Source organism: Callithrix jacchus, chromosome 12 (genome assembly GCF_049354715.1).
Source record: "Callithrix jacchus isolate 240 chromosome 12, calJac240_pri, whole genome shotgun sequence".
Classification (NCBI taxonomy): Eukaryota; Metazoa; Chordata; class Mammalia; order Primates; family Cebidae; genus Callithrix; species Callithrix jacchus.
Window position 1 is genome coordinate 40,450,628 of NC_133513.1, and position 13,152 is coordinate 40,463,779.

The following is a 13,152-nucleotide window of genomic DNA, read 5'->3' on the forward strand; positions in this document are numbered from 1 at the left end:
TGGTCTGTGGGTAGAAATGGGGTCAAGTTACAACATTTCATGGACTCTCTCCCTCCCCTTTTGATGCAGCACCCCAGGGCCCTGCAGAGCCCTCCTCATATCTTAAGGAGTTCTCTCACGGTGTCCTGAGTTCCCAGCTAAGGAGCTGTGACATTGACACACACTGCTTCCGCCTCTCTGTACTCCTGCCTCTACAAAGAACCCCACCCATGCCAGGATTGCTGTCCTTTTCTACCAGCCACATTGCTACTACTTCCATCTCCCACAGCAAGCCCCGCAACACTTGAGCACAGGGATCTCACAATGTGTTGCAGTTTGTGAAGAAGCAGGTAGGACAGGATGGGGTCATGAAAAGCCCAGCAGGAGCCAGATACTCAGGGCCTGTCGCCCCTGGTGAGAGGCTATTTTTATTCTAAGGGAGATAGGAAAGTATTTGAAAGCTTTACATTAACTGACATGAATCGAGTTCCATTTTGACAGTGGAAGGGGCAAGGAAGAGCTTTTGAAAGATGGGAACTCTTGAGCATGTCTGTACACTGCTGAGCATGACCCAAAGGATAGGGAGAGAGTTGCAGACAAAACTGCGAACATGATTACCTTACATGGCATCCCAGGAGCTTTTGAGCAGGAGATGCTTTTATTCCCATAAAGCTGCTCAAGCAGTAGAGCACAGCAGTTTTTTCTTTTCTTTTTTTTTTTTGAGACGGAGTCTCACTCCGTCACCCAGGCTGGAGTGCAATGGCGGGACCTCGGCTCACTGCAACCCCCGCCCCCCAGGTTCAAGCAATTCTCTTGCTTCAGCCTCCTGACTAGCTGGGATTACAGGCACATGCCACCACGCCCAGCTAATCTGTATTTTTAGTAGAGACGGGGTTTCAACATCTTGGCCAGACTGGTCTCGAACTCCTGACCTCGTGATCCGCCCGCCTCAGCCTCCCAAAGTCCTGGGATTACAGGGGTGAGCCACCAGCTCCCGGCTAGCACAGCGGTTTTCAAGCGAAGGCCCTGGAGCCCACCTGCCAAGATGTGGATCCTGCCCCACTGCATGCCACAAGCTGGCTTGATGACCCCTCTCCAAGACAGCTAAGTATCTGTGCTATCTGGACATTGGGACCTAATCCAATGATTTCATAAATCCCAAGCCCCTGCACTCACCCCACAGCTGGTTAAAAAACTCACCAGATTTGAAAACTGGCAGCAGCTGGACCAAAATGGTAGAGACATGTTTTTCTGTAATTATTTCCTTTCCCTTCTTTCAGTGAGCTTTTGATAAATGTCTGTCCTCTGTGGTAAAAGGAGACAAGGGGCAGCATCTGGGCCACGGGGGGCTGAGGAATAAAGCATGTCCCTGGGCCCAGGCCTGGTGGTAGTGGTGGCCGTGGCCGTGGGTATAAGGAGCCTCGGGGTCAGCACGTGGGTTCATTGGTTCCGCTGTACACTGGAGCCAGGGAGTGGGGCGGCTCCAGGTTCTAGAACATCTTTTCCTTGCAGCACATCAAATGGAGGGAAAGACAGCCTTTGGTTCACATCACTCTTCTGAGTATGTTTGCCTAGAGACAGAGCTCCATTCAAACTACGAGGGACAGCTGCTTGAGGAACCTGCACACCAGGGTGCTGAACTGCTTCTGGTGCCAGTCAGGATGACAGCAGCAGCCAGCATTCACCGAGCGCTCACCAGCCTTGGTCCTGCATGCACATGCTGAATCCTCCCAGCAACACTGCCAGGTGTTTCCACAGGAGAGATGACAGAGCACAGCCTCAGTGTTGAGGCACTTGCAGGGAGTGAGGCAACCAGTGAGGGCAGTATGCTATCTGGGTATCTGGCACCAGAGTCCATGCCCACATCACTATAGTATCACAGCGTTGCATGCAGTGTCTTTATGCCACACTTTGAGGGCCATGAATATTGCGTTTTCAGAGGACAAAAATGGTGTAAAAGATAGGCTCTAGTCATTCGCTTACCCAGCCCACCATTTATGGAGATACTCACCAGGCAGTATCTCCAGTAGGGCAGCCTCTTCCATCCAGGGGATCCCAGAGTGAGGCATCAGAAGATGAGAACCCAGGATGCTATCAAGTAACAGGAGAGGCATGGCTCAGCCAGACGGACACTGTCCGAGGTGACCTAAATTCTCCGTCTTGACTAAGCTCACCTGGACCTGCATGATCCCGTAGATCCCAACCTTTCCAGGACCCTGTCCCATAAAGACACATGTGCCTTTGGTTTCTCCCTTTAAACTCTTCAGTCTACCCCTCACTTCTCTCAAGACACTGTCATGATTTCTTTACATTTCCAACCAAGTTTTCCAGTCCTTTTCACTACCTGCTTTGCCACTCACTCACTTGAATTAGGCCCCACTTGCATCTATCCAGGTCTAACGCCTTACATGCAGTATATACAAGAGGAATCTTTCCACTATCTTCCTTTGTCCACAAAATGATACTAACAAATACAGTGCAAGGGCCATACAAGCAAATGACTGACCTCACAAGGAAAGAAACTACCAGATTGGAGAGGTCTACAGGCAGGTGAGGGAGCCTTCCTCCCACTCCTGTAAGTTGGGAGTTGATACCATACCTGACATGCATTCTGTCATGGACACTTCAAACTGAGATAACAAATTGCAAAACACATTGCATGTTTTTTCCTTGCACCATCTCATGTGCTGCCCAATCGCTAGGGCTCACAGCCTTCCCCCAGCTCCAAACCCTAATCTTGGCGACTTCACCTGTGCCACAGCAATACATCTAAATGAGTCCCTCTCCTTCATTTCTGCTGCTCTCACCTGGGTATCTTCGACTTCAGTCACCAATCTCCACACCTCCGCCCTAACTGGATTTGCTTCTCTTGGCAGTGACAGCCCTAAAACAAGGGTCGATTCATAATAATACTTTTCCTCCTCACAAACTCCCATGGGTTCCTATTACCATCAAACTCTTCTGGGTAAAAAATCAGACAATTCCTCATGTTTTCAGGTCTGATCCTCAGCTTCTTTCAATTTCAAACCACGATGTGTCTTTCCTCCATTTCTCCCTGTGCCCACACCCAAGCCAGGCCATGCCTTACTATTTGCTCATGCACTCACTTAAAGCTGCTTGCCTTCCCTTCCCCTTATTTATGTCAAAGCTCAAAATGCAGCTTCTCTGTGAAACCCCTCTCATTTCCTCTAATCAATCCCTGTGGCCAGGTCCTTGTTCCTCCATATACACCATTTCCAGACTCTGTCATCCATTTTCTATTTCCGACTCCCAGCTTCCAGCCCAGGTGTTAGATCTATGCTTCCATTAATTAATTAAATTAAGTAAAGTACACTTTAGACAGAAACCTAAACTTCACAAAGCATATTTGAAATTATCTTTTGGTTTCAAATGAAGTCCAAAGAAAGACTGGTCTATAACCTGTAACAGTTAAAAAAAAATTTTTTTAAACCACAAAATCACAACTCAATCTTCACTTAACATCAAGTTAATACCTTTTTAGGAACAATACATAAAAAACAGTACCTAAATTAACAAGGATGAATTACTCCACTATACAACTGGCAAAAATGAAAAAAATAAGTTTATACTCAACACTGACACTTGCTTTTGCCACCCAGTTTCCCCTGGGAGGCATGTCTATGACAGTGATGAAACAGTTCAGCAGCCACAGGCAGCTAGAGGGCAGCCTCTTCCTCTCCACTCTTCAGAGAAGGGCCGTGTGAGTTCAGGTGAGGGCAGAGGCAGAACGGTACAAGGGTCATCATGGAGCAGGAACTGAGCAAGATGGAGTGGTGTCATCACAGCGGCTGGGACTGTATGCAGCAGGGGCCCTGTATTCCCACACAGCAGCACACCCAATGTAGGCAAAGAGGAAATAAGCATGGCAAAAGCTGGAAACACTCAAAGCTAAAATCTCTTGCTCGTTTTGAAACAGACCCCAATGTTAAGTACTTATTTTTGCCAAGTGGTCATGATGGTTGTTCTCTCACATGTTTACCAAGAACTAGGTTAAGGGCATTGAAGCAAAGTTTCTTTTGTAGATAAAGTTTATCCAGCAATTTCAAACACCAAAAATGCAAGACCAGATCAACCAGATAACCAGGGTGATCGTTTAGGCTCTTCACAATCTGTATAAACTGCAAATCTGAGAACCAGCCCTAGCAATACTCCTTTTATCCCAATCCACGGGCAATCCTAAAATTGCCAAGAAAAACTTTACCACAAACAGATTGTTTTCAATGAAAAAACTCTTAATTTCATAACTTTCATACCACTTTTTTCTTTTTTATTTAAAATATTATAACCAATTGACATACTAGATAACATTGTTTACATTCCAGTGGTGCATGTTTAATGACTAGGGCATGAATGATGAAAAACCACAGTAATGATCTCAGCATTCCCTACAAAGAGCCCCATTTTGTTTTGTCTAGAGGAGAGGGAACAGAACACCGGGAAGGAGAGGAATGAAGGAGAAATGACATCGCAGAGGGAGAAAATCAAATGTCAGTTATCATACTCAGGTTTCCAGGTGTGACACCCTGTTGACCAGGATAAACTGTAATGAGAAAATAGATGTCACAGTCCAGGAAGACACCTAATTCAGTCTAACTTCATTATTCAGCTAAAAGATTCAACGGCTTCTCAAAAATATACCAAATATTGGGCCTACAAAAGTAATTTATTTCTTCGTAAAATTTACTAAGATTTACTCCTTTTGTAAAATGTAAAGAATGGACTGATATCACGAGCAGGTTTCTACTTACAAAAACAGTAATAATGTCAACAAGCACATCTAACACAATTTTCCAAGATATACAATGAAAGATTTTACATGTGTCTCTTACTGATGTAAGGTATATACTTTACATACTTACTGGTATTGTGTCAACATTGGCTAAAAAGTATTTAACATACATTTATAATTCACACTCAGTAAAGATCTAACAGTCAGGGCAACAGCTTACTTGGGAAAGCATAGAAAATTAGTGTGAGGTAGTTTAATAAAAACCTAGTTTAATTTGTAAGTCATTATGAGAATAGAACATTGTGCAAAATTAATCCACAGGTATTGTTTCTCAAAAGTTTCAGTAACGAAGAGAATCTAAACCAGAAATGGCCAGAAAGTGTTACTCTTACTAGACTCTCCTTAAGAGCACTTAATGAAGAGCAGTCAGTTTGAAATTAATTAGGACTTTTGTTTTCCTTACAAGTTTTCTAATCGTACCCCAAACTATACCTTTCTGCTTCAATGCCCTTTACCTCTTCATCTTTCTCGCTATTAAGGAACAATTAGTTTCCTTTGATTCTGGAAAAACCTAAGAGAGATCAGTAGAAACACAATGCACACAAAGATGCAACAGGATATGGAGAGGCAACATTTAAGAGGGCTGCTAATGACAGAATGGTGGTGTTTGGTTTTTCAACTGGTAAGAGAAGTTTACTGGTGTCATGGGGCTTCATGCATCCACTCTACAGCTAATGTGTGACTAATGAACAACACTCACAAACTACAACAGTATTTTTGAAAACATACTATGTTTTAACCTCAAAATATTGTGCAGGCTAGTGCGTAGGCAACAGTGAATAGTTAAGTCTTCATATGTGTAGCAGATACTGGCCAAGAGTGTCAACCAAGTCTTAACTGTAACCAAGTAAAGAGCTTCACTTTCCTGCTGCTGATTTCACTATTAGACACTGATGTCCTCTTCCATCTTTTAGACAACATGGCAAGATTAGCATAGAACAGAACAATGACAAGGCTGGCAGAAAAGAGTGCTTCTCTGCATACCATCAAGCTTCTCTGGATTGTTAAGGGGGTTGTGTGTAGGCTTCTCGTTTAAGAGGCTGGTGTTTCTCTTCAGAAGTCTGGTATGAACACATTGTGCCTTTACCAACTTGGAAAAGTGCACACCAAGAACAATAAGTGCAGCCAAAGGTATAGGACACACTGAAAACTGTTCAGCAAACAGTAGGACAGAGTTGAGATGCTCTATTTGCATAAAGTATAACTAAGCCCAACGACACAATGGTTTTTACTACAAATGGCCAGTAAATATTAGAGGCTAAGAGTATAGTAACCAGGAAGACATAGGTAAAGAATCAGCATCTCTTTCTCAATCTGTGAGGATGAATAATAAAAATCTTGGTCAAAATAACTGTCTGAAAGTAAGACAGTGAGTATATTAAATATATAAAATTGAAAAACCAAAATTAAAGAAGGTGGCTTCACACAAGTACCACCTGATAGAAATGTTATTTATAATTTCTCTTGGAAAAAAAAATGTTTAAGATACTTTACGAATCCCAAAATAAAAAGAACCAATACATACTTAGCTTCACAAATTTAAGAGGAAAATTGTATTTAGATGTAGTAATTTAAAACCTAGGGCACACAACATTTAACAAAGAGACTTTGTATTTAGGGTATAATTATTAAGTATCTTAGTTTACGTTAAGTAATATGAGTTTGTTTTCTTTGAATTGAACTGATGGTTGGCAAGCGGCAGTTGGCATTTAAAACAAATGATACAATCAGACACGGTTTTCCTTACTTAACCAAAAATATGTATCAACAGAGATGGCTTCTTAGAAATCAAACATAAAATATGAGACTCTTCTGAAAGCATGTCTGCTGTGAAAGTGCAACAGTGACATAATCTATTCTACAGAAAAGCCAATTGTCAAATTAATAGAAACACATTCTCAAATTTCTGCTAAAATTGTGAATCCAATCTTTCCTGTCTACAAGAGGATATAACTGGCTACATTTTCTAATACAAATTAATTAATTTTCTAATACAACATGGTGCATTAGATTTGCCTAATCTAATGCACCATGTTGTATTAGAAAAAGAGACTGATACAAAGCCTGGGAAACTGGAAATCATGACCCTAGATCATCAAAAGCAAACATCATTTCAAAGTACATAAAAAGGCTAATGCATTTAAATCTTAAATATTGCACATTAACAACAATCTAAAGTATCTCACTCAAAAAGAATTTTGCACTAAATATATGAATAAAATGCCAAGCAAACTTTCAGACGCTGCATGTTGAGCCACACCTGTTCTTGCTCCTGTTGGTCACGAATTCCAAAGGGCTTTCTGCCTAGAACCTTACTGCTTATGTGAGAATACATTCCCTAGTTCATTACATGAAATCCCTCTTGTTCCAGAGATAATAAAAGGTGCCTGGGTCTATTATGGACAATGTATTTCAGAAATAACGAGACTTCAAAGACATTTTACTTAGGAAAAATTCAGTTATAGAGAAATAATTCTGTAGATATAAAATGTAAACAGTTACCATACACTTGTCAGGAGCAGCACCATTCTTACACTACTTGACATCCACATCGCGTGTTATGTTGAAAATCAGGTATAAAAAAATGAAAGACTCAGACTTAATAACCACCATTTATGCCTGCTCTGATCAATGTGAAGAAACAGTCCTTAGAAAATGATATCCTATATATGGCTGTGTGCTACTATTTTCAGATGAACGGTATATTGCTCATTTGATACATCACCTACACAAATCTAAGTAGGCTTTGGAACCTCCCAACAGCTTGTATAAAAACGATTATGCTCTAAGTAGAATCAAATGGCCAGAAACACCAGAACTGGTGCTCAACTGACTGACACTCCAATAGGAAACCAGAAAGGTTCAATGGCCCAAAGCTGCAGGAAAGGGAAAGACCAGACTCTAGAACACTGCTGGGACCTACAGCCTGAGTAGATTAACTCAGTGTATACAAAAACAGGCTCATCGCTAGTAGAAGTGAACCATCTGTTTATTTGCATCAAAATGTATTATTCATGAAGTATCCTCTTGACTTTATGTGATCATAAACTTTGAGCATGCCACAAATTTGCAGAAAACACCATATTCTTTTTACTTGATTTTTGTTGGGTAGGGTGGGGACATAAGGTGGTGGTAGTCGCCCAGTATCTTCAAAGACATGCTCTGAGTTATTCTGCCATTTAGATGATGCGCTTTTGCCAAAATTAAGTAGGATTGCCTACCAATTCTTGTAACTAAATTAGGATTGGCAAGTAGCAAATATTGGAGGTCTCTTACACGTTCATCATTTACAGTAGTTATTCCTGAATATAACTGGCTACAAGTTATTTTCCCTCAGTCCTCTGGGGTTATTTCATTGATAATCATATAACCCTGAAGGATAGTATCATGAACAAAACATCTGAAATAAAATCTAATAAAAAAACTATAAAAATCTTAAATAATTCATGATATAGGCAAGTCACCACATAATAGTTGCTTTGATAAACAAAATCTTACAAATTCAGTTAAAAAAATCAGCAGCATAAGATAAAGCAAATATGCAAAAAATTTAAACCATGATAAAATAATTAGGTTTACATTATACAGTTAATTACAGCAAAAAATACAATACAGTTTTGTTGCTGTTTTGAAACACAACTTAGGTTTTAAATTACATCACTTGAAATTAAAAAAAATAAACTACTTTACTACAAAATGAATTCTACATTTTTTGAAAAATCACTCAAAAATAAGACCACTGAATTGTTTTCAAAGTAGTTCTATCAATGGACTAACCAACTCCCTGTCCCTCCCACCCCCCCAAGGCCCAAGTAGTCATCTACAGCAGCCCAGAGGCCCCGCTGATGCTTCTAGACTGCTGTCTGTATCCGAGGCCAAAGTCGGATCTGTTGACATTGAAGACATATCATTGACAGACGATGATGACGATGGATGCTGAGAGCCATTGATCACTGCTGCACCTGTGCTATGAGAAACAAAACAGCAAATCAGTTGCAGACAGTTGCAGATCGAGCTACTTGTAGCCTCCAGTGGTAATTTTTTTTCTTGGATTTAGAAGGCTCACTAAAAATAATCGCAAATGATATCCAACACACTAACTTAAAAACACTCTTCACTGACAGCTATGAAGTGAGAATTCTGAAAATGTCTAAAAACGTGGAGTCCTATCCTTTCAACGAATGCATTTTTCTGTTTAAGACAAGAATTTTACATCTAAGCCACATTTAGAAATGGTTGTGCAGCAAGATCCATGAATGGGCTTCAGGGTATGTGTGAATACGGCTGATAATACATGCAAAGCTGTCTGTACTGCCTTTTTTGGACAGAGGATCTTAAAGGACTGCTGTATAACTACAAAAGTTAAAAACTACTTCCCTACAAAAAAAGTCTTTATAGCATCTCACTAAGAGAAAAAAATTCAGATGATTCAAGATGTACTTCTGGCACATCTTGTTTTAAAGCAAATGCCAAGACAAAGAATAAAATAACTTTAACTGGAAGGAACCTTAGTTCACTACCCCAGTTTAGACGAGGTTATGTGACATGCCAGCATCACTCAAGTGGCCTAGTTAAGTAAACTTGGGTCTTCTTATTTCTACTCTAATACTTGATAAACATAAATATCGATTTATTAAACAGATAAAGTAAGGAGCAAACAGTTTCCTTTGCCAAAAGTAATACCTAACAAGCCTTTCCTAGATTTTAAAAAGTAATAGGAATACCTGAGCTAGAGACAGAAATCCTCTCAAGAGGGTTGGTTTAGGAAAGGGACAGGAATGACTTACACTGGGGGATGGAGAATAGTTAAATGTCACTCATGCACTAAGCTGAGTACTTCTGAATCACATGAATACTAAATTAGGATCATTCCAAATCTGAATAATGTTAAGTTACTTAAAAGTTCTCAACAATACATTTATGAAACAAAATCAGTGGTCTTCAAACTGAACACTGAGCAGAATTTCTGAGGGTGAGGTTCAAGCACCCAACAATGCTGGAACCAAATGGGCTGAAAACCACACTGCTCCTGAACCCAGCACCTGTGTTTGAGATCATCCCTCCATTCTGTCCAGAAGAGCAATAAAACACTTCAGTATGAAAGATCCTCTGCTAGCTTTTCTTCAAATACAACAATAACATAGGCAATGTAGTGGGAATAGGAAAATCCTTAGGGAGGGTACTGGGAGACAGAAAGGAATAGAACCACAAAAGACAAAGTAGGTGATGGGAGCTGAAATGGAAATAGAAAAGCAGGATGAGTATCTCAGGCCTGATAGATGAGAGGAAAAAGAGGTGGTAACCTCCTAGACCCAAGAAAGGTCCATTAGCTTCCCAGCCAGAGTGAAACTGAGATAGCACATTCTTTTTAGTCCAATCAATACCTAAAATGAGCCTTTTCTGACTGAACAGTGTACCATACATAGTACACAATGGCTAGTTTGCAAGACTTATACTGAAACATTCAAACCATAAAAGGGTTCCAACATATAACACTTTTTATATATGCCTCTAGTTCAGGGTCTTATTTATCCAAATGTCTTAATCTGATAAAAATTAACTTTTAACTTTTAAATGCACTGTTAACTTTTTAATCTAAAAATCAAGTACCTAAGGGAAAAAAAGACACTTGTTTTCTCTTTAAAGTAATACAGTAAATTCTCAAATATCTGAATGGTAATAATATGGAAAGTCTTTATTCTCAGGTAACTGAGTCATTCTTCTCTCAAGAGAGTCTACACACTCAACGCAGGCAAACTTAGTTTACTATTAGCCAGATCAAAATAAAGAGAGAAAGGCACTCAATAGGGAAGAATAATAGAATTCATTTTAAAAATCATGTGGAAATGGTATTGTGGTTATCTGATAGTTTTATTTACCAAACACTATTCCTTCTGTTTTAGTACATAATTAAGAGCTGAATATTTTTACAACAGCTCAATAACACTTGCTAACACTCTTCTTTGCAAACTATAACCGAGACTACAGAAAAAGTCAAGAAACCTTAACTCCTATCCTTTCCACTGAATTATTTTGTGACCATAAGCTAGTGTTAAACTAGGATTCAAATTATTCACTTATAAATTAAAAACAAATACAACTGTTCTAACACATGAGATTATTACATTTACTCAAACATCTGGCACTCCAGCTATGCCACTCACTTGGATAATAGTATGCTAAAGTATAAAACGGTCCCACATAAGAAACTTTTCAAATCCCATCCTCCTTTATGAACAATTCACTTATACTACTACTATATAGCAATACAAAGCTAATTAATTACATGAAGCATTTATAATAGAGCTTTAAATTTGTTATAAGTAAACTGTAGAGAAAAGGCCATTTCCAAAATAGGTAAGAGCTATCAAAACCAATTTATATTTTCAACAGGATCTATACTATAATATGGAAGGCTGCATTCCTGATCAAACATTTAAAATATACAACTCTAAAACGTATAACCAAAAATGTCAAAGCAAGCCACAAAAATAACTTAAACAATTATGTTTACTATACAATGTCACTATGGTTTAAAAAACCTTACCCATATACAAGATATTAGATACAACCTCTATTTTTTTCTTCGAAAGTAAAAAGTTTTTGAAGAATTAAAATGACATAGTTTTGCTTCAAAATCAAGACCTATCTTTTGAAATACTATTCACTCTTTAAGGCTCAGCTTAAATTTCACCTCCTTCATAAAACTGTCCTAACCTCTGTAGCCAGAGAAGTCTCTGCTGCCAGCCAGACACAAAATGCGAGGCTGAAAAAAACCACACGCTCTGAAGTTACTGTATTAGTTCATCTACATAAAAGATTTGGAATCTTACGTTATTTCAAATTTCTGAACTTCAGTTTCCTCATCCATAACATGTGTGCAATAATCTTACACCTCGGGGTCCTAGGGGCTGAATGAAATAAAGTATATAAACCACTACTGTCTGTCATGTGGTATGTACTTAATATGCACATGTTACCTGTCATTTAACTTTTCTCCTCTATTCTTTATACTTTTACTTGTACTAACATTAAATATAAGATCAGCTTATGATTTAAAAAAAAGTTTTAACTCTTACAAACCCAGTTTTCTTCTTAGAAAAATAATACTTTCTAGTGATGGTTTTACTATTACTGCCTTAGTTCAACAAATCAATAATATTAAAGATAAAGACAGCAACTTCGTATCACATGTACTAAATTTTGCAGTAACGCTTTTATTTATCCAAAGTAAAGACTGTCAAGATCACAGAAAGGTTAAGTATATTGAATTTTGAGAAGTTTCTTCTTTAAAGACAGCAACAATGCCAACAAAAAGTTTTTAAATTTCTGTTCAAGAGAATGTCAGTATCATAGAAAAAGATGTGCATCTCATGAATAGTCAGTTACTGATGTATTAGTATAATGTATTAATAGAAAAGTATATCAGTGCTTTCAAATTTCGCCACCCAAACTATATTTCCTTACACTTATTAAACCTGGAATAATAATGGTTTTGTAAATAGGGAAGAACTGCAGGTTTCAGGTCATTGAAAATTACAACACAAAAAGTAAACTGTAATCTTAACCATGCTTATATTGTAACCAACCTAAAGGAGAGGGCTGCCCCCGTATAACTCCATTCTTGGTTCTCTCCTCCAAGTCCATAACTTCCTTATATATCAATTCTGTAAAAGAAGTAAACAAAAATGAACTCTTCAAAGTCTAAGAGCCAATCTCACAATGTATGTAGGGTTTTAAGTGGAAATTTTTATACATGTGAAGTACTTCAAAATGTGTCCTTACAATGACAGTTAAGTGTCAGCCTAAGATTCCTAAGATTCAAGGATGTTGATTAATAACAATTCCTTGACACTCAACAATGTATCATATTGAAAGGAAGTACTACTCTTCCCAGTAACTACTGTTTCTGAAGTTGGTTTGAAGGTGCTAGGGTTAGAAGCTTTCTTTTTCACCCCACAAGCAATTTGTACTACAACACATCATACCACATACCCTTCTGTACTACAATCTGTCTCAGTGAGGGCTTGAACCACGTTTGTCTTACTAACTTACATTTCCTGAGCCCCGGCATAAAGCTTGGTACACTGTGGGTACTCAACTAGATATATGATAAAAAGATTTGAATCGGAGTATGCAAAAACTTCTTTAATCAACACATTTTCATTAGAAAAAAAGCAGCAGGTAAGCTACATTTCAACAACTTATGAGTAAAAGCATGGTTATCACTTCCAAGAATATTTCTCCATGGGAATCTTTTTCTCTTACCAGGCTTCTAGATAGCAAGTGGACCACTGTGATAACTATTCCAACGGAAGAGAGACACTGGGAGCTGCTCTGCTGATTAATATATGTGCCTCCTA

The 13,152-nt window shown here is 38.8% G+C and overlaps 1 protein-coding gene across 15 annotated transcripts in view; it reads right to left on the reverse strand.

Annotated features, from left to right (window-relative positions):
• Positions 1–4,236: 4,236 nt before the first annotated feature.
• MAPK8 (mitogen-activated protein kinase 8) overlaps positions 4,237–13,152 on the reverse strand; it is a 130,573-nt gene continuing 121,657 nt past the window's right edge. For 5 of the 15 annotated variants that reach the window (XR_013524833.1, XM_009009570.6, XM_078345350.1 and 2 more), the window contains 2 exons: positions 12,379–12,456; positions 4,237–8,751 (listed from right to left, as the gene is read on the reverse strand). Coding sequence is in view for 12 of the 15 variants with exons in the window: in XM_009009570.6 (XP_009007818.1) it covers positions 8,606–8,751; positions 12,379–12,456 (224 nt within the window). In the remaining 3 variants the exon portion in view is untranslated. Of the gene's footprint in view, positions 8,757–11,622; positions 11,701–12,378; positions 12,457–13,152 lie in introns of all 15 variants that reach the window. The other 10 variants (XR_013524831.1, XM_035267733.3, XM_035267734.3 and 7 more) reach the window with 4 other exon arrangements.